This window comes from Cryptomeria japonica, chromosome 7, assembly GCF_030272615.1.
Source record: "Cryptomeria japonica chromosome 7, Sugi_1.0, whole genome shotgun sequence".
NCBI classification, from domain to species: Eukaryota; Viridiplantae; Streptophyta; class Pinopsida; order Cupressales; family Cupressaceae; genus Cryptomeria; species Cryptomeria japonica.
This window is the reverse complement of record NC_081411.1, coordinates 418,437,279-418,459,579: the sequence shown is the minus strand read 5'-3', so window position 1 is coordinate 418,459,579 and position 22,301 is coordinate 418,437,279. Positions and strand designations below refer to the sequence as shown.

The 22,301-nt window shown below is 35.6% G+C and overlaps 1 protein-coding gene across 1 annotated transcript in view; it reads left to right on the top strand.

The window, feature by feature from the left end:
• Nucleotides 1–20,683, top strand: part of LOC131033406 (probable cyclic nucleotide-gated ion channel 5) — a 295,575-nt gene extending 274,892 nt beyond the window's left edge. The window contains exons 7-8 of the mRNA XM_057964642.2: nt 19,191–19,427; nt 19,598–20,683. Of these exons, the coding sequence (XP_057820625.2) occupies nt 19,191–19,427; nt 19,598–20,305 (945 nt within the window). The 3' untranslated portion in view covers nt 20,306–20,683. The remainder of the gene's footprint in view (nt 1–19,190; nt 19,428–19,597) is intronic.
• Nucleotides 20,684–22,301: the final 1,618 nt, after the last annotated feature.

The window sequence follows — 22,301 nt, the reverse complement described above, 5'->3', positions numbered from 1 at the left end:
ATAAAGAGCAGGATGAGTGCAATGAAGTTTTGTCAAACATGAAGGATCTTGGTGAAAAGATCCTCAGATCGATGGTCCCTGCTTGGAAGAGTAGCATGAAAGATAATGAGGTACGACCACGATGGGAGGACAGACTAAGAATTGATAAAACCATGTACTCAACAGAAGACCTGGAATTTGCCAGTGAGCTGCATGTAGACATATTGGGTTTTGAAGCTCGTCGGTTGGTCTGGAGCAGTGAGCTAAAACATGTGGATCACCACCGAGAGGGTATGTAGTACAAAATACGCCATCCTCCTATGCCTCCCAACAAGGAATTGTTCCAACTGTGCATGAGATTTCAGGATTACGTTCAGGTAGAATGTGCAGCAGATCGAGACATTTGGAAGGATTACTTGCAAGGGGAAGTTGAATTTTTGGAGAAAGAGTCTACCTTGGGGAAAGAAAAAGTGCTTTCTTGAAAATATCTGTTTCTTTTATATTCTAAATGCACTTTTTCAGCATAAAGTTTCTTTCCAACTACCAAAGACGTAAATTTTTTAGCTCCGTGCAAGTGCACTTTTTGGAGCAGCTCTATGTTTGGTAGTTGGTAGTTATTAGTTAGTTGATGGCTAGTGATGACATTTTGTTATCCATTAATGGGTATGGGCAGCCATGTTTTATAGGATGAATCTTGGCCACTTGTAAGATTAGATCTTGGCCATTCATCCATTTTTGAAAGTCTATATAAGGGATGGTTTCTCCCTTATTTTTTAGTAAGAAATCTTGGATTGTTGTAGAAACTCTGCAGAAATACATTCAAACTTAATGAAGATTAAAGTTGTTATTGTTTCATGTGAGTGCATGGTTTATTTCTTCACTCTTTGAATTTATGTTATGCATTTTGTTTTACAAAATAATATGTGCAAGTTGATGTCTGATAGAAATCTTAGTTCATACCATTACGGATTGGTTGATTGCCAATTCCTCTACATGGTTAGTTTGAACTCACTAGTATGCTTAGTTCGGTTATTTAACATGGAATGTGTGAATGTCTTAAATTCAGCGTTTATGTTTAATAACATGAAAATTTGTTTCCCTGTTGGAGATTGCATCAATTTTATCTAGTTGTGTGAATTACTGGCAAAATAAAATTTGATTATTGCAAGGTTTTTGTCTATCAGCTGATAAAATTTGATTATTGCAAGGTTTCTGTCTATCAGCTTGAATGTGCTATTTTTTAGGTAGAAGTAATTAGCATCCTCCTTCCCCTTTTTACCTCTTTTTTCCTTTTTAAAAAAAATCTGAAAGTAAAGTATCCATCGCAGCATCAAACATACTCCAGAATCAGATGAATCAATTCACAGAGCCTAGGGGAAATCACGTCTAAGACCTTTCGATCCAAATCCATCCACAAACATCAGTCCCCTTTGTGTTTCCAACAAAATACATCAAACCGTTGAGCTATCCTGCAGTCAAGACCTGACAACCAAAACATTGAGGTCAAGCCGACATGATCAAACCAAACAGCATTAGGGATTTCCTTATTTCAAGAGAGGATAGGACACTCAACATTCTATTCTGCGTTGATTGGAAAGAGTTGTAGCGATACGATTTTCAACACGTCAACATTAACATAATAAATTAAATAGCATAGCCACATATATCAACCATATTGTCATCAAATCATATATAAAACATTCTCAATATCTCGTAGCATCAAGGTTCTAGATACTTATCTTAATCTTGAGCACTTGGAATGATCCTCCTCACTCTTAGAAGATTCCAGTGGCCTTGGGACCTTTATGGCTATAGCACTCCATGGAGGAAACAGGTTCTTACATAGAACTTCGCATGCCTTCACAGCATGAAAGACGTAGCTTTGGCCAGGACACTCCCGAGTGTACGTTGTACCCCGAGTTGGACACACACTGTGTGCCTCTTCTCCATATGCCTCATAGCACACCAAGTCACCACCTTCTTCTTCCTAGAGTGATCTCCATGCCCCCTTCCAATAATCACATAAATGACTTATATAACCTTTTAAGGGGTGGTTTCCAAACCATCACACCCCTTCGAAAAAGTTGTCCTTATTTACCCTTTAATAAATATAATTATAACTCTCTTTTAGGAGATTTTTTCATAAACATACTTTATTAACCTTTCTTTAAAGCAAAGGATTATAATATCCTTTATTTTTTTATCTCCCTTTTTAATTATAAAAGGGTTATTTCATCACTTTATCTTCTCTTGGAGAAAAAGTCACATAACAATTCTCCCCCTGTAATTTAGCTACTGTCCTCAGTAGTATGAAATTTGTATCTACATCATAGTTCAACAAATATATAATCAATAATCGAATATGCCAAGATTGAATATTTATACTTCATCAATACATTATTTTCTTCTTTGATTCATTTATTTTTAAATTGACAAATAATTTCAAGAAATCATGTTTCTTCAATCAAAATTAAAATGAGAACTATATATACACATATTTCTTATAAGTATATCCCAAATTTACAATTGCAAAAATTAACGATGCTTAATCTCATATATTTCAACTTCATCAATTTGTCTTATTATTGTAATGTCCCCTTCACATTAGACTTCAGTATTTGACAGGATTGGCCTATTATCAGACCCTCGTAGGCCAAGAGGAGTGTGTTGGGGGTCATGTTGTGGCGATTTGAGGCTTCACATCTCATTATCTATTGACATTTTGATGATTTAAGAGATAACACGTATCAGGGGACGTGTTGGTGTTTATCAATTAATTAATTAAAAGGTACATCATAATGTTTTAATAAAATAATATAAATTGTACCTAACCTTATCTTCTAGAAGGTGATTGTGACGTGACAAGTAATGTATAAATAGAAGAAAGGGAAGACACATTATGCATCAGTTGTTTGGTTGTTATCTCTTGTGAGTGTGAAGACACTAGTTGTCCGCAGAAGATCTTAGGGAACGATACCTCCCTATTGGTCAAGCATAACTGAGGAGGTGAAAGATCCTCTAAGGGGTTGCTAAAGGAGTGAGGAGTACTTCAGCTTCTCAATTTGTGCCTAAAGAGTTTTCATATCAGACCTCATCTACTTCAGACTTCAGAATTTCCAGATTTGACAAAGGTTGACATTGGAAGCATATTTATTGAAGCCATAAGGTCAGCGATATTCTCATTTGATGATTGGGAGATAGATTGGAGGCAGATCGTGGTGTATTGGTTTGCTGTTGACAGAGGTTGCGGACCCCTTGGTACCCACGTTTTCACTCATAACTCACCCTCCTTGAATCAATTCCACTATTTGATGATTGCAGATTGGAAGTGTGACCAAGGCGATACTTTGTGGTGCATTTGTTGGTGGAAAGAGTGCATAAATTATTTATTGGAAGAGGTCGAACCAGACCAGGTCCGCCCCTCCTTGGACCCTCGAGTTCATGCATGAATGCTTCACATTGCCCAAGGACCATTGGGAAAGGCTAGGCGCTGTCCTAAGGAAGAGATCCGATCAGGTTTCAGGCATTTTTGGAGATATCCATCAGCAGTGACAGTAGCAAATCTGAAGCAGAATCTACAGCAGTCATGGTGTTCACTTCTTGTGGCACATTTCGCTATTAGAAGGCCTAAGGACTACCGATTCGGCTTCCCACTTCATTGCAGATTTGTCCAGGTTTTTACTGCTTGTTCGTTGCATTTTTGAGGTTAAAATGTAATTTCAGTCCATGTTTTCAGACTAGATCTGAATATGTGTGTGTTTCAGAATAATGTCTAATTGTAGTCAGCTCGTGTAATGAAGCATTGGTCTCATGAATAATTAGTCTAAAGGTTATCTACCTATTATCATTGTTAATAGATGGTGCACCAACTGTTTGTAATAATGTATATCTGCTGTTCCATTGATTCATGATCTCATTATCTCTCATATGTTTATACATCTGAAAGTTAGTATTAATCAGTCATTCCTTAGCAGTCACGTTGTGATTAGAACAGCCCTCTTATTGTTAAACACAAGTGTCTTTTGATGTCCCTTGAAGTTTAAAGTGTTTGATCAGTTGTATGCCAAGTGTTTGACGAAATACCATAGGGGTCAAAACTGAAATTTTAAATCAGAATTGGAGGGGGTTCTTACAATTATGCAATCTATTTTCTTTAGTATTGATATTTTAATCATGTAACTTCAATATTAAATTTAAAGTATCATCCTATGTTGACATTACATATACCTAGTGAATGACATGCATATCCCATACTATGTGGTCACTCATTATTATATATTGAACATGTATTCCAAGACAATAATCATGCATTCCGAACTCAATGAGTATCCTCTTTTATGATAAAATAAATCGCATGTACAAGGTTATTGTGTTGATCAAGTCCAATAACAAAGTACAGTAGATAAATATTGTACGGGTACCAACAATGTTACTAGCATCTTAAAAGGAAATGATAATGCACTATGACTATGTAATGTCCCTTGCCAATTCTGATATAAATTTTCAGACTTCTTGACACTTGAAGAATTATGTCAAACACTTTGCACATGACTGATATAAAAACTTCAGATTTGGCTTGACATTATAAACCATTGTTTTAACAATAAGGGTGACTTGCAAACCATAGAACAATGATCTAGGATGATAATGCAACTATGGTTCCTAATTTTTTATTCAATAGTATGGATTGGTATGCAGAAATAAAAGATTACAGCAGACTGTAATTAAGGATTTAAGACAAACAGTTGGCATGCATCATATGACAATGTCTAGATGAGAAGCAACCTTATAACTCCTTTATTTAGAATCAAATAGGCTTATTACATTCACTCAATAAGTGCCCAGACATCTAACAATTAAGTACTGATTTCAGATTGTCTGAAGATTCATGGCGGCCATTAATACATGCATACTACTGAAATACAATGAAATTATGATGCTAATTGAACCTGGTAGGAATCGTCTCAGCCTAGGATTGAAGAAGCAAGCAGTATCCTAATTTTTGGAGCCCTCCTAATGCCAAATCGAACTGTTCTTTAACATCGCCTTGCTGCAGATGTAGATGATAATATCTAATAAACAACAGCTCCAATGTCTCCTTTTTGGGTTCAAATATCATCAATATCTTCCTCCCAAGTGATCTCCCTTATCAAGGAATGGAATCGATGCACCTAGATGGAGTTGTGAGCAAAATCGAGATGCATAGAGGGACTGGTTGAATTTATCTCAGACCTGAAAATATGCAGTTTTCTCCACAATTTAGCCTCCAAGAAACCTCCAATAGAATCGCCTAGCCTTCAATAACAATCGATGCACATATATGCCAAAATGAAGAGCTGAAATCACCACAACCCAATATCTGAAGACTCAACCAAAATCGTACACCATGAACTAATATGAAAAAACTCCAATTAGCTCAATGTGAAGAACTGAATGTTCCTCACTCTCAAGGCAATCCTTTAGAGGATCTTTCACCTCCTCAGTTATGCAGATCAAAGGGAGGTATCGTTCAATAAGACCAAATCTGCGGACAACCCTTGGCTCCACAACCACAATACAAAGAAGATAACAAACAACTGATGCTCAACAATGAATCTCCCTCCTCTATTTATTCTTTTCATATCCCACCATAAGATTCCTTCTAGAAGATTCCGTTCTTATCCGGTAGGTACACTTTATTATTATTTTATTACAGATGTTATTTTAATTGCACTTTTAAAATATTATTACATTATAAATAAAGTGCACACATCTTACGATATGTGTTATCCCCTTATTTCGCCATAAAACCCAGTAGAAATAGAATGTGAAGCCACTAATTTCTGCCAAGTCGTCCCTCTCATTAACCTTTTGGCCTACAAGGATCAAGTAATAGGCCAAATTCCTCTGCGGACTGATCCTCATGAAAATGGAGACATTACAGACTACCTACAGAGCACTTCATAGAAAAGAGTTCTAAGCTTTCTTTTGTTTAAGTAACTAGGGTATTTTATTTTTAACTATAATTTAAAATTCGTCTCTCCCCCTGTAAATTTAAACATGTCCCCATGTTTCCTCCTAAATTATTTTTAACCCATTTAGATATCTTATTTTCTAGTTATGAAATTGATCTTGGGACCTATGGAATTTGGGTTCACAATGTAGCTTATGTTAAACAAATGCAAATATTGGTTTGGAATAAACATAACAAGTATAACAAAACCAATCAATTGAGAAAATAGTATGAATATTAATGCACTAGCTCTTATTTCAAAATCATGTCCTTATATAAGAGGGTACAATCCAAATAGAATTATGACCCTAACAACACTAAGGTGATCATCTCTTATTTGAATCTTGTGATAGATACATCAATCTTTCAAGAGCTTCATGAATAATCCAAATCTATATGTGAATTTGATATTAAGCTTTCCTTTTATATTGCAAAACTTAAATGAAAAGAATACCTCCTTATTAATTGACGAATTCTAGGATGTTTTCAATTTAGCATGGCTCCTCACTGTCATCAATAGTTTCTAGTTTGTTTTCTTGGGTTGGATTAAGTATAAATGCCATTCTTACATTTATCTTTTGTTTTAGAGATGTCTCACTTCTATTTGATTATTCTTTAATACAAAGATACTTATGCTTCATGATCTAGCTTACTTAGATTTGGTTGATCAACTAGAGCTAAAAAAAATTTAAATATTAAGACTTCAAAGATCCAAAGGTTTGTAACAGTATGAATTTGTGAAATATGTAGTAAAGGGAAATTCCAAATACACGCATATGAACAATAGTTATGGCTCCTTATTAGATGAGATCCAACCTATATGTAGTCAAGGGAAATTCCAAATACATGAGAGTACTTGTTTTATAGATCTAGGTTGAAAGGATAGTGCTCCCTTCATTCTCTTGGGAATAAAAGTATGTCCATATTGATTCACTTATAAAATCTCAAGCATACTATTCATAAATTGATATTCCTAGAGCTTCATTAACCATCTAATAGTTAGACTAACCAATCAAGGTTACCTTTATAAGGGAGTAAAAGCTAAATTTGAATAATAAAATTATGATGCTCTTGCTATTGTACTTTGAATTGCTATGACACAACCTAAAATTTGACCATTGCAATAAAACTAGTCATGTTATTGATAACATATGAGACAAAATTACCCTTAAGATAGGATATGATTTGATTTTTCATAACACAAGTGTCAAAGTAACTCCACATAACATTAATCCTAGAAAAATCATTTTCATCATCATCAAGATGAGAAAAAATTGAAGTAAAGCAACTAATAAGTTGAGTGTTGTTTCATCTAGACCCTCAATGAGCTATATTATAGTTCATATAATTTACCAAAACCTTTACTAACTGTCACAATGTTGTTAGTATCACCAAACAACATACTAAAAGAGTGTGTATATTTGACAACAATAAAATATGTAAAGTCTTTAGATATGAAATAAATTCATATGCAAGCCTCACAATGTTGGTAGGTATCAACATGCATTTCTACTCATTTGAATAAATAGACAAGTTCAAGAATCATATTATGAACATTCACGTAAGTACTTCAAATTTGATGTTTGAAATACCAAAATAAGATGAAATTTAACTTTTGGTTCTATTCAACCTTATGATAATCTCACCACAATGATATTGCCCTTTCATTCAACCATAAGCTATAAATAATTTCGAATTTGAATCCGATGTTACTATGGGCAGTGCCCTTGTTGATATGTATGCCAAAATGTGGAAGCATAGACAAGTAACATGCACCAACCAAAGATTGCAGATTGCTTGGAGTAAATAGCGAAACCTATATAAGCAAGGGTAAGCTTACTATTGTGATCATCATTTGCTGTTCATTGTGTGAGAGCATTTGATGGTAATGTGTGAAAGCATTCTGTATGAGTGAAGTGAGACTGTAAGTGCTCTAAGGTTCTGCATTGCATAAAGGTTGCAAATATTTAGTGAGGTCTAAGCATTGCTTAACACTGACTTGGAGGTTGCTTCACAGAAAAGCCCTATGGTAATTGGGGGCGTGGTGTTTCCTAGTATGTAAGTCTATATACTGTCAATGCGGCCCAACTTTGACAGCGATAGCGTATTTCAGCAAGGGATGCGAAACTTTGTTGTAAGGCTAAGAGTTGATCATTGTAAATCAATAAAATCTATCTCTTTTCCAAAAGAGTAGTTGTGTGTTTATTGGTCTTGCATTGTGAATGTATTGTTTCATGTCAAGTGGCAATGTAAATATAAAGTTTTGTGGGCTCATTAAAGCACGGACCTCAGTAGCTCAATCCCCTTAAGGGAATCGTGCCAAGAAGTTGGTATAGGTATGACTCATTTATAAATACGTAATTAGATGTCACCATTTAGAGACATAACGCATTATAGAAGAGGTCTCAACCCTTCAAAATGAGGCATGTATTCCTTTAGTGAATGAGACTGCATATGATATACGATTGCTCAAATATTTGAATGTTAAGCACTACCAAATTGAAGTTAAAGTCCAGAGTGGTCTACGAAATAGCATCTAAATCATTAAGTTTCAGCTGTATATGATAGTGGTTATTGAGTTTTCAGAAGTTAAAGCACATAAAACCATTTTAATAATTTACTGTAGAATATTTACCTGAGCAACTTTCCACAATATTTATTTAACAATGGTTCAACACTCTGCCTTAATTGTGTACTGTACAAAGTCATCGAAAATGTATATTAAATGTAATGAAGTTTTATAGTAACTTATTTCAAAGTTGTCAATAGTTGGATAAATTTCATTATAACTAAAGTTGTTTGAGTATGTATATGAATTTTTTGAAATGCAAAGAATTAAATTTGATCATTTGAAATTTAAATTAAGTTATTTTCTATAAAGAATAATTCGACATGGAATATCATTTTCTTAATATTTTCATCATAGATGTGTTCTACAAATAGTAAAAGGGAATAACTATACATATTATAGTGTGACTAGTAAATGGTACTAAATGGTTTTTGAAAAAAACATGTATACTATAAAGAGTGTACAAGCTATACTAGAATGAATGATAAGATTAAAACTTATAATTAAGGTAAATTTAAATATATGTATTTTTATTCTAAATCATAACATTAGCCTATCATAGGCCAATATCTCACTTCACTTCACATAGAGAATTCACACCAAATCACCACCTTCTTCTTTCTTGAGTGATCTCCATGCCCCCTTCCAATAATCACATAAATGACTTATATAACCTTTTAAGGGGTGGTTTCCAAACCATCACACCCCTTCGAAAAGGTCATCCTTATTTACCCTTTAATAAATATAATTATAACTCTTTTTTAGGAGATTTTTTCATAAACATACTTTATTAACCTTTCTTTAAAGCAAAGGATTATAATATCCTTTATTTTTTTTATCTCCCTTTTTAATTATAAAAGGGTTATTTCATCACTTTATCTTCTCTTGGAGAAAAAGTCACATAACACTAACACCCGCCATTTACTTGAGATTAAAACACCTTAAGTTACAAGAATGAAAGGATACTATATTGATTTCAGAGTATTCAAGTAAAATGCGAGAAATAGTTATGATAAAATCATGAAAACTTAAACAAATTCTTGCACATGTAGGAGGAGGATTTTCTTATAATGGTTGTCAATTAAATTCATAAAATCCTCCACCTCCTTATCCAGAATCTGAAAATGGATGAAAATCTGACTTGAATTCTGATTTTGATAGGTGTCTTGCTCCAAATCTGCACCTGAATGAGCCTCAATTCTCTTTTACTCTTCTCAAACGTACACCTATTCCTCTTCTCAATGTTCAAATTGCACTTGAAGATGATGATGCTTATTTGAAATCTGATTAATATGCTGATAAAATTCGCTCCAAATCACGATGTTTCACTTCTCTATTGCTGGAAAATTCTTTCCTCTTTAAGTCTGATCCAAAATTTACCTTGCAACCTGGTCTATAGTGATGAAAATCTCTCCAATCTTGCTGCACTTCACACTTATTCTGTGGGAAAAAATCGCTTCAAAACCTGATGTGAATTGCTTCCTAGGTCTGCTCAAATTCGCCTTTGAAGTCTACTCTTAAAATTCGCTTTGAAATGTGTTTGAATTGATGTTAGGAATGAGGTTTTGATCTCTCCTTTATAGCACTCCTCATGATTGAATTTATAACTCATTAACAAAGCCGGCCTAGATATGAATGTTTGCAATTCAATTGATTTGAATTACCTCATCTAGTCGGGTATGTTGTGACCATTTGTTTTGTAGTTAAAATTTTGAAATTCCTTCCAAACAAGCCAACTTGATTTTCGTTTCTATGCATCCCCTTGGGTGCAAAAACAATGGAGAGGAAATTTTTCTCTTGGGCGCAATTTCACGCATGAGAGGAAATCTTGGAGTGAGTGCATTTCCTTGCTAGGGAAGGAATTCGGGGCGCAATTTCCATGTAGACAAGGAATTTGGAGTGCATTCTCCATGTAGTCAAGGAATTTGGAGTGCATTCTCCATGTAGTCAAGGAATTTGGAGTGCAACGTTACCTTTGAGTGGAAATCTTGGGTGCTTCTTCATGAAGGAGAGGGAATCTTGGAGTGGAAGTTTGCCTAGGAGAAGGAATAAATGGAGTGCATTTCCATATTTTGGAAGGAAATTTCCACATTTTTCCAAGTGTTGACAGGGAATTCTTTGAGCTTTAGTTCGACTAGGAGGTGGAATTTGCTTGTATTCCATGACTTGGAAGCGGATTTTTCTCACTTTTCCATGATTTTCCGTGATTTCTCTTGGAATTTCCTTGATTTTTTCCTTGAAATTTCATCTTTCAACTTAGGAATTTTCCTTAATTTTTCTTTCCTATCAAGGTTGGAAAATCCAATTTTTACACGGAATTTTCCTTGTCTTGGCATCTCATTCCTTGGAATTTATCTCATTTTCTTGGCATTTTCTTCATTTCACTTTTCCTAACAGGTTTCCTTGACGACATTTTGCATCATTTTTTGCATTTGACAACTTTTGAATCTTGTGAATTTCCTTAGCTTGAATTACATTTCCTCATATTTTAAAGGTTGCCTACCCAAGTATCCTGGACGTAGATTTCCAATCGGAGACCACCTTTGGCATAGCACACTTCCCTCTCGAGAGCTTAGTGGAAACCAAAACACTACCAAACTGACCAAACCCTGAGCAAAATCTAAAACTCTAAAGCAAAGCAACAAAGGAAAGCAAAAACAAGGGGGTCCCCATTTGCAATGGGGTGATGTGTGAAAACGTCACAACACATAGGATGGTGCAATAATTATCATGTGCATAGGCATTAATAAATTTAGCATTTAATCCCTTGGGGGAAACTCTAGATGGTTGTGTACTCCTATTTTTGTAAATGTACTGTAATTTCCAATTTAATAACAAGTTATATGCAGGGTGATATATTTTCAATTTTGATATTATGACTATGATACTAATATAACTATCTTTCTTTTGCTGCAGATAAGGAGGATGAACATGTATTGATTTCAATGTCATCTCCTTTGATTTGCATGGTGTATAAGTAGTAGGAAGGCCACGATCAAGTGGCACCTTGATCGGATATGTCCTTTAGACATGTCCGACCAAGATGTCACTTGGTCGTGACCCTTACTAACATAAACTGATTCATAACCATTCGGTGCTACAAACATACACGCTAGTGAATCGGTATCATTGCTTTGTCATACCGATAGTTAATCGGTATAACCGATAGTTAATCAGTATCATTGCTTATAGAACATAACCGATAGTTTAATCGGTATCATTGTTAATTGTTACAGATATAAATCATGCCCGATAATGAATCGGTATCAACGTATATATGTAAAGTAAACAATAACAATAGTAGTTAGCATTATATGCTATCAGGTTAATACCCCGATAACATATTAATGCCGATTCATATATGAATCGACATTAATATGCTATCGGGTTAATAGCCCGATAGCATTTAGATTGACGCTTAACATAGTTAAGTAGATCGTCAATCTAATTCATTATTATCCAATATCAATATCATAATTATGATCAATGTTATAATCTGATAAACATAAAGCATGAATGAGTAAACATACAGAGTAAAGGTTTAGGAGAGTCTTATCTTGCAGAAGCTACTAATGCATTAACACTCTGTCTTAGCTTTGGAAGATAGATAGATTAACCTGCATCACGTTTCTTTTCATAATGTCAGTCTCCAAGAATATATATCAACTATACATATGATATGAAGTATCATCAGAACATGGGATACAAATGTAATACATTACTCTAAGTATGTGACATAGTGTATCACCCAACCATATGATAAAAAATGTTTCATCATTTTATTATAACAAGATATCACCTAGACACGTGATATTAGTGTTGCCTAAACACGCAACACTAAGGATAAACATATGAGGATGGTTAAATTCTCATCTTATCCATATTGTGATATGTGCACAAACATTCAAATGTTTTATCACAACATCATCATGGCACATCCATGACATACCAGAGATCCAACATGATAACTGGTTTGAGAATCATAAGATCGTCACCTTATGATATCTGCATACAAGTGTTCATGATTTGAGAGATCGTCACCTCTTAGATATGAATACAGGGGGTATAAACCCAGAATGTCTCAACATGACAAAAGAAGTTTACATTTTCAACATCTTTATTTACAAAGCAGATTACCTTTCTATCATACCTAAACCCTTTCTAAAGTGATCAACCTTTACTCTGGAAAGTGGTTTGGTCAGAATATCTGCAATCTAATCTCCCGTACTAACATATTCTAATTTGATCACATTTTTGTCTACCATGTCTCGCACATAATGGTATGGGATCTCAATATGTTTGGATCTATCATGGAATACTGGATTCACTGAAAGTTTTATGCAACTCTGATTGTCGCAATGGATGATAGTAGGTTTCATCGGATTGCCAAACAACCCCACAAGCAACTTCCTAAGCCATACTGCTTCTCGGGCAGCCATGGAGGCTGCAATGTATTCGGCCTCGGTGGAACTTTGCGCCACAGAAGACTGCTTTCTGCTGATCCAGGATATCATGGCTGATCCTAAACTGAAGCAGCACCTAGAGGTGCTTTTCCGATTAGTCACACTTCCAGCTCAATCTGAATCTATGAATCCATGCAGATTAATATCAATTTTCTCATACTTGAGACCAAGGTTTAAGGTGCCTTGTAAATATCTCATAATGTGTTTTACTGCTACCAGGTGTGTTTTACTGCTACTAGGTGTGTTTTACTGCTACCAGGTGTATCTCCTTTGGTTCACACATAAACTGACTGAAAGCATTTACTGCATAGCATATATTTGGTCTTGTATTTACTAGATACATAAGAGACCCAGTCATTTGCCTGTATAGAGTGGGGTCAGTAGAAGGTGATTCTGTTGCTGCTTCTTTAAGTTTATGGAGATTGGTTTCCATTGGAGCGGTCATAGGTCTGCAGTTGAGTATTCCAAATCTCTTCAGGATGTCTAATGTATACTTGCCTTGGTTTAGAACAATGTTGTCAGGATTCTGCCATACTTCCAACCCTAGAAAATAATGAAGGAATCCCAAGTCCTTCATATCAAATTCTTTGGATAGTTATTTCTTGCATGAATCTATAAGGTGATCTTCTCCAGAGATTAATAAGTCATCAACATATAAAATTATTATTAGCATATCACCTTTATTCTGTTTGTAGTAGAGATTAGGATCTGCATCATTTCTAGAGAAGCCTAGTTTTGATAGATATGTGTCAATTCTTTCATACCAGACCCTGGGAGCTTGTTTGAGCCCATATAGAGCTTTCTTGAGTCTGCACACATGAGATTCTGCATGATGGATCTCAAACCCTTTAGGTTGCTCTAGGTATACTTCTTCAGATATTTCTCCATTAAGAAAGGTTGTCTTTACATCCATTTGATGTACCTTCCATCCCTTTGCTGCTGCAATGGCTAGTACTGTCCTTACTGAGGTATATCTGGCTACGGGAGCAAATGTTTCTTCATAGTCTATTCCTTCCTTTTGAGAAAATCCTCTAGCTACAAATCTTGCCTTATATTTCTCAATACTGCCATCTGCTGCATGTTTGATTTCAAAAAGCCATTTAGAAGAAACAACAGACTTCTTAGTTGGCCTAGGAACAATTTCTCATACATCATTTTTCATTATGGATTGATACTCTTCAGACATAGCATCCTTCCATACTTGATGTTTAAGGGCTTCTGTCACATTGTCAGGTTCGTTTTTAGATAGATCATTCATGAGAGCAACATAGCTGGTAAATTTGTTAGGTCTTTTGCTTTTTCTGGAGGTTCCAAAAGGAGCAGCAAAACTCTGAGCTTCCTCTACTGTTTTGGTGGCCCATAGAGGTCTTTTCTTGAGATGTCTAGGTGAGTTTTCATTTTCATTTTCAGTCTCATCTAGATTCTCCCTCTGAAACTCAGGAGCAGGATTTTCATCTAAGTTAGGGTTAGGTATATAGATTTCAGGTTCTATGAAGTTCTGAGCTCTTTTGAAAGCCAAGTCTTCTTCAAATATTACATCCCTACTTAGTTCAATATTTCTTTGACCAGGTACATAGATTCTGTAGGCTTTGGAGGTTTCACTATATCCTACAAGCAATCCTCTTTTTCCAGAAGGCTCTAGTTTTAGTCTCTTTTCTTTAGGTATATGGATATAGATAGGACATCCAAATATCCTAAGGTGACTAATATCAGGCTTAATCTTAGTGAATACTTCCTCAGGAGTTTTGTCCTCAAGCTGGGAGTGAGGGCACCTGTTCTGTATATATACAGCGGTGCTGGATGCTTCAGCCCAAAGATTTGTGTTAAGGTTTTGATCTAGGATCATGGCCTTGGCAGCTTCAACTATAGTCCTATTTTTTTTTTTTCTGCTACCCCCATTTTGTTGAGGGTTATAAGGTATAGTAAGCTCCCTCTTAATCCCATTATCTCTACAGAATTCTTTAAATGAATCTAATGTGTATTCTCCCCCATTGTCAATTCTTAAGGTTTTAACTTTGTTTCCTGAGTGGTTTTCAGTTAGTGTTTTAAATTCTTTAAACCTAGAGAGGATCTCTTCTGATTCTTTACTTTTCAGAAAGTAGATCCAGGTCTTCCTAAAGTAGTCATCAATAAATATTACATAATACAAGAATCCCCCTAGGGAGGATACAAACATAGGTCCACATACATCAGAATGAATTAATTCGAGAATTTTGCTAGTTTTCCTAGTACTATTTTGGAATGCACCTTTGGTATTCTTACCTAGAGCACATCCTTTGCATGCCCCTGAATGATCTTGTTTTAACTTGGGTAGACCTGTGACAAGGTTTCCCATTGAAGATAAAGCCCTAAAATTCAGAGGGCCTAATCTTCTATGCCAAACTTCATTTGCATTAGTGGCTTCATGGATTAGGGCTAGATTGGGTTCTGTGCACAGCTCATACAAATAGCCTCGTCTTTGTCCAATGGTGTTTGCCTTCTTGATGGAGGAGTTCCTTGGCCAAGCCAATACTCTGTTGTCCATGAATGTCACTTTCTATCTGTTATCTTCCAGTGCCGATATAGATACTAAATTTCTTTTGATGCCGGGAACATATAGTACTCCTTCAAGCCGCAGAGCTATGCCTGTCTTCAATTTGATGGTGCAAGTTCCTATTCCTCTGACTGGATATGTGGAGTCATCTCCGATGGTTACGTCCTCATCACTTTCCTCTGTCATGGAATCAAGTACTTCTCTAAATCCAGTGATGTGCCTGGATGAACCACTATCAATTACCCATGAGTTGATTTTGTTAGAAGCTTGACTTGTGAGTGCTGAGTAGAATACGTATTTCCCAGAGTCATCTTCCCCTATAGTCTTCTTGGTTCTTTCTGGGCATTTTGCAACGAAGTGTCCGAACTGATCACATCTGTAACATTGAATGTGAGATAAGTCCTTCTTTGAAGTATTCTTGCCTTGACGACCTTTCCTCTTTCTAAACTGCCTTTTCTTATTTTGCTTGGTGGAGTTGGTGTTTAGAACTTGTAGGTCTTCATCTATATTCTTGTGTTTCATTCCCATTTTGTTCAATCTTGATTCTTCTTGGAGACAGTCATCCCTTAGTCTTTCAAACTTAGGATATTTGGACCTTGCATTGATGCCTTGGACAAATGTGCTCCATCCACTAGGTAACCCATCTAAAGCAATGAGTGTTAATTCTTTGCTTTGGATCTCGTAGTCTAGAGTTGCAAGTTCGTCTTTTAGAACTGATATCCGCATAAAGTAGGCGTTGATTGTCTCCCCTTTATTCATGGTGATATGATTTATTTCTCGTTTTAATGCTAGAGTTCGACTTGCATTCGATATCTCAAATGTGCTTTCAAGAGCTTTGAACATTTTGTAGGCTGTCTGATGTTTTCTTATGATGGGCATTATGTTGTTTCTCACCCCATCAACTATAATTTTAATCACCTTTTCATTTCCCTCAATCCATGCTGCTTTGTTAGGTTCATTTTCGAGTTGATCATTTTTAGTTTGAACAAACGAGTCCACTTTGTTCTCTTTTAAGATCATCTGAATTCTAAATTTCCAGGCCGAAAAATCATTGCCACCTCCGAGTCTGTCTTCGAATCTGATAGCACTGGCCATTTGAAGAAATGTGATGTAGTATATAAACTTGTTCTTAAATTTGTTTCACGAAATTAAATAGCCTCAAGTTCGATCAACTTGGCTCTGATACCATGTAAATGTACTGTAATTTCCAATTTAATAACAAGTTATATGTAGGGTGATATATTTTCAATTTTGATATTATGACTATGATACTAATATATCTATCTTTCTTTTGCTGCAGATAAGGAGGATGAACATGTATCGATTTCAATGTCATCTCCTTTGATTTGCATGGTGTATAAGTAGTAGGAAGGCCACGATCAAGTGGCACCTTGATCGGACATGTCCTTTAGACATGTCCGACCAAGATGTCACTTGGTCGTGACCCTTACTAACATAAACCGATTCATAACCATTCGGTGCTACAAACATACACGCTAGTGAATCGGTATCATTGCTTTGTCATAACCGATAGTGAATCGGTATCATTGCTTATAGTACATAACCGATAGTTTAATCGGTATCATTGTTAATTGTTACAGATATAAATCATGCCCGATAATGAATCGGTATCAACGTATATATGTAAAGTAAACAATAACAATAGTAGTTAGCATTATATGCTATCGGGTTAATACCCCGATAACATATTAATACCAATTCATGTATGAATCGACATTAATATGCTATCGGGTTAATAGCCTGATAGCATTTAGATTGACGCTTAACATAGTTAAGTAGATCGTCAATCTAATTCATTATTATCCAATATCAATATCATAATTATGATCAATGTTATAATCTGATAAACTTAAAGCATGAATGAGTAAACTAACAGAGTAAAGGTTTAGGAGAGTCTTATCTTGTAGAAGCTACTAATGCATTAACAATTTTTGGGTATATGTGAGCCGTGACTAATAAACTTTTCAAGTTGATATTATAAAACACTAGTGAACTTGTAACCTTGTGATAGTGAAAGTTTGATTAAAAGCATGATGAATTATATTTCAGTGGTAATGTTTAGAGACTCTTTAACTTTATCAAGAAATACCATGAACTTCGTAAATTGTGTTCATTCATAATGTGTAATAGAAACCCCAAGTTTTTTTTTTTTTGAAAATTCTTCCAACTGAAAATGAGATACAATGCAATGTCCAAGTTACTTTTTGATTGCCTAGTTCTTGAGATGGGCAAGGTGAGAGCATACGGTGAATAGGACCACACAGCTATCTAGAATGCAACAAATGGAAAAAATGAACTGAGTGGCAATGCCAACCAACTCACTTCTTCAATGGAGCGCTATTCAATAACTGAAAGAAAAACACTTCAACACTTATTCAGTAGTGTATAGTACAATGAATTCAAACATTTCACACTTATTCAGTGGAGTGCAAAAATATTACTTCCACCTATTCAGTGTTGAACAATTCAACAATACCACTTATTCAGTGGGGGTAAAGCAACACTGCACTTCCACTTATTCAGTGTTGAACAATTCAACAATACCACTTATTCAGTGGGGGTAAAGCAACACTGCACTTCCACTTATTCAGTGGGATAAGCAAATACAATACTTCCACGTGTACAGTGGGGTGAGCCATACATTAAAGAGCAATGAACATTTCACTGAAATATTACCATCTAGTTTATAATGATATATCAAATGCAAATTCAACTCATACAACTGCTGTGATACTGATGAGCAGACATATTTAGAGTGGGGAAGAGGGGGGATAGTGAATCAGTATAAGATAATATTTTGCGTTATTGATTCTTGAGGGGGGGGTGGGTTAATGACGTGTTTGGTTCTCCTGATCTAAGCCACAACACATGGCTGCCCCAGTTTCAGTAATGCTCTCCAGCTTTATTCTTTCTTAAACTTCATTTTTTGTTTGGTTGATCCCTTTTGTCATGCATTTTGTAATAGTTAGTTTTGAAAGCCTGGGCTTTTATTCAATCTAGGACTTTCCTGTTGTAAGTAAATTTACTTTGAAGTCGCATTGGCTGACTTTGGTCACTAATGGGTTAATGTGATTTCCTTATATTCCTCCTGGAAATGACAATAAGGAGAATTTTAGTCACCAGTGTATAGTCTTCTCTGAGATGTGGATGAATTATTCTTTGTACAAAATGCAAATATTTGTTAAGTTCTATATCCACTTTCTTTGGCCATCCAGATCAAAGATGCCTAGTCCTTTTTCATATGGATAATGTCATTTACATTGTAGGACTGTATAGGCCACCAAGGAAAAGATACACTGTCTGTAGCGATTCAAGCTTGTCAAAAACAAAAGTCACCGATTTCATTTGAAGATTAATATATTCAAGACAGGTACTGAATATCTATTAGTGATATCAGTATGGCAAGTTTTCACAAGAAGGCAGTTGAAAAGTTCTGTATATCCTTTCAATTGTCCTTTCAATCACAAGCTTTGTAACATTCTGTTAACAAGTTTGATATGGTCCCTGTAGTGTACCATATTCTGTTTTATTGTCTCCTCCAAGTTTGCATTCTAAATTGGCTTTTCTAATGCAAAATGTTTGGGCTCAGGAAAAATGTTTTAAATTGTCTTTTTTTTTGTTTTTCTATTGCAGACATATTTGCGATCTTTGACAATCAGGCTGGAAGAAATGAGAGTAAAAAGGATTGATACAGAGGTATGGATGCACCATCGCTCACTCCCTAAAGATCTTAGAGATCGTGTCCGTCGGCATGATCAATACAAATGGCTTCAAACCAGAGGTGTTGATGAAGAGCAGTTAATTCAAAGCCTTCCAAAAGATCTCAGGCGTGACATCAAGCGGCATCTCTGTTTAGACTTAGTCAGGCGGGTGAGTGACATCTATTACACAATTTCTTCCATTTGGTATTCAACAATTCCCTTCAATGCTGGGTTGTAACTTTCAAACCTGCTACATGGTTGAGTTACTCATGATGAGTACTTAGAAATTCATTCTCTTTGAATCCATAATTTTCCTTAAATAGTTTTGCTATTTTGTAGGTACATTTGTTTAAGAATATGGATGATCATTTATTGGATGCAATGTGTGAGCATCTTAAGACATGCCTTTATACCGAAGATACATATATTGTAAGAGAAGGAGAACCTGTGGGTGAGATGCTTTTTATTATTCGAGGCCATATAGAGAGTGTGACAACAAATGGAGGGAGAAGTGGATTTTTCAATTGTGGTGTTCTGAAACAAGGAGATTTCTGTGGGGAGGAACTACTAACATGGGCTTTGGATCCAAAGTCTGATGCAAAACTTCCATCATCAACGAGAACAGTTAAAGCTTTGTCAGAAGTAGAGGCATTCTCTTTAAGAGCAGAAGATATAAAATTTGTTGCAACCCAATTCAGGCACTTGCACAGCAGACAGGTTCAACATACCTTTCGCTTCCACTCCCAGCAGTGGAGAACATGGGCTGCTTGTTTCATTCAAGCAACCTGGCGCCGTCACTATCTAAGGAAGGGTGCTGAATTTCTTCTCAGAGAGCAGCACAAATTGGAGACTGCTATGGTAAACAATGGTGCTCTTTCTCCCAGCCAAAAAGCAACTTTTTATGCATCCTTTTTTGCAACGGAAGCTCTTGATGGTATGCACAGAATGCGTACTATGAAATCAGAACAGCCGACACAACTAGTTGAACTCAAAAAACCCTCAGAGCCTGATTTCAGTACTGAAGATTCTGGAAAGGTTTTATTTTAATTGTCTGCATCGTACAGGATTTTCCCATTGCATGCAGCTATAAAATGAGTCTTAGCTATTTATTTGTGAGAGTTTGGAAAGAGTGAACATTTCTTTCATTCCTGGACAATTTTACAGATGTTTTGAATTGGAGAAAAATATTTATATTTTAAACCAATGTTCGTGTTGCTCGCCTTGTGATTAAGATTTAAAGATCAATCCTATTCATATTGCTTTTCAGTTTTAGCATTACCTCCTCTGTTAAAACTCCAGTTAGTGTGAAAAATTGGCTGTATTGAGTGTCAGACTGAATCACTGGTATTCTCAGCAGTAAACCAAATATAAAAATTTATGAAGGGAATAACATTATCCCAAAGTGATGAGATGTATATTCGAACACTCTGAAGCTATATATGGATTGTGTGTGGGGGGGGGGAGGTGGGGGGGTGCGGGAGGATTGGGGAATGTTGTTCTCTTTGTTATGAATATTTTTTTAAGATCGACCTTAGCATATTACTTTTATGCAAAAAATAGACTGTACTGAATGTTTGAGTGTCAGACTGAATCATTGGTTCTCGGCAACAAATCAAATTTAATTTTCTGAAGGCAATAACATTATTCTGAAAGTGATGAGATGTATATCTAACACTCTAGAGCTGCGTGTGTGGGGGGTTGCAGGATGGACGGGGGGCAGGGATGAGGGGTGGGACATTAAATGCCTTGGCTGATGAGATGTAAACTATTCAAATGGGCAATATCATTTAGTGATGGTCTTTAGCTTTGCATGATTGATTTCGTTGACATCCAATTATAATTTTAGACTGCAGTCTTTTTTGTGTTGTCAATCCTTTGTCTTCTTTTTCTTTAGTTTGTATTAGTTTACAATTATAATGAAATTTTGTTCGGATTTGCATGAATAACAAATGTTTTCTCAATTAAAGAAGGCAGAGGATATATTTTGATATATTATTTACTTGAAGTAGAATTGGTTATATGTGTTGAGACATGGACTAGCTAGGACTCGAACCTAGGACCTTCCATACGCTGCTAGAGTGCTCTACCATTGAGCTATTGGCCCCTCTTGGACCAGTCCATCGTCGGTCCGAGTGTGGCTTATTTCCAACACCAACACCCCCCCTTAAGCCACACCTCTCGTGTGGTTGGGGCTTGTAATGTCCCTACTTTGAAATATAATTTAATAATAAATAATAATAAAATTAAAATACAAAAGAATAAATATAAAAATTAAAATTAAAATATAAAAGAATATAATTAAAATTTGATTAAAGTTAATGAAAGGTCAAAAGGCATGAAATGATAAGTTGTGACTTCCTCAAACGTGAGATATAAAAGAGAGAAGAGAAACTCATTTGAGGGGGGGAGAATTTGAAAAATGAGAAGTGGAGATCTAATTTAAATAAGAAGTGCAGATCTGATTATAAAAGGTTATGTCCCTTCCAAAGGCAGAAATAATGAAGAGTTGCACTCTTTCAAAAGGTGCTAATGGTGAAAGGGTGCGTCTCTTGCCAAAGGGTATGCATGATGAAGAGGTGTGACCTCTCCCTCACATTGAGATATTTAAAGGAAAGGAATCAAAACATCCAATAACATCACCATGGATTGATAAGATCATAACTGTTATTAAGTTACAGGCAGTAACATCTTTGTTCTTGGTGGTATGCATGGGGATGAGCTGAGAATGTATGCTTAATATATGAAACCTGATAATGTTCTTATGCAGAATTAATAGTAATATTAATATGGACTGCAATATGTATGACAGTCATACTTAATTAGTATACTTATAGTCTAAATCATGTTATTACTATCAGTATTTAAGATGGGAATGAGATGTTCCAAAGAGGGGCAGTCTAAATCCAAGCAATAGGTTAAGTCCCAAGATAGGGTGGGGATCAGCGACCCATAAGCCTTGAGGGTATAGACCCAAGATAGGTAAGGGCTTCGATCTGTAAATTTTAAGGGAACCTATTGTATTTGGTCTCTAAGCGCTTTGGTA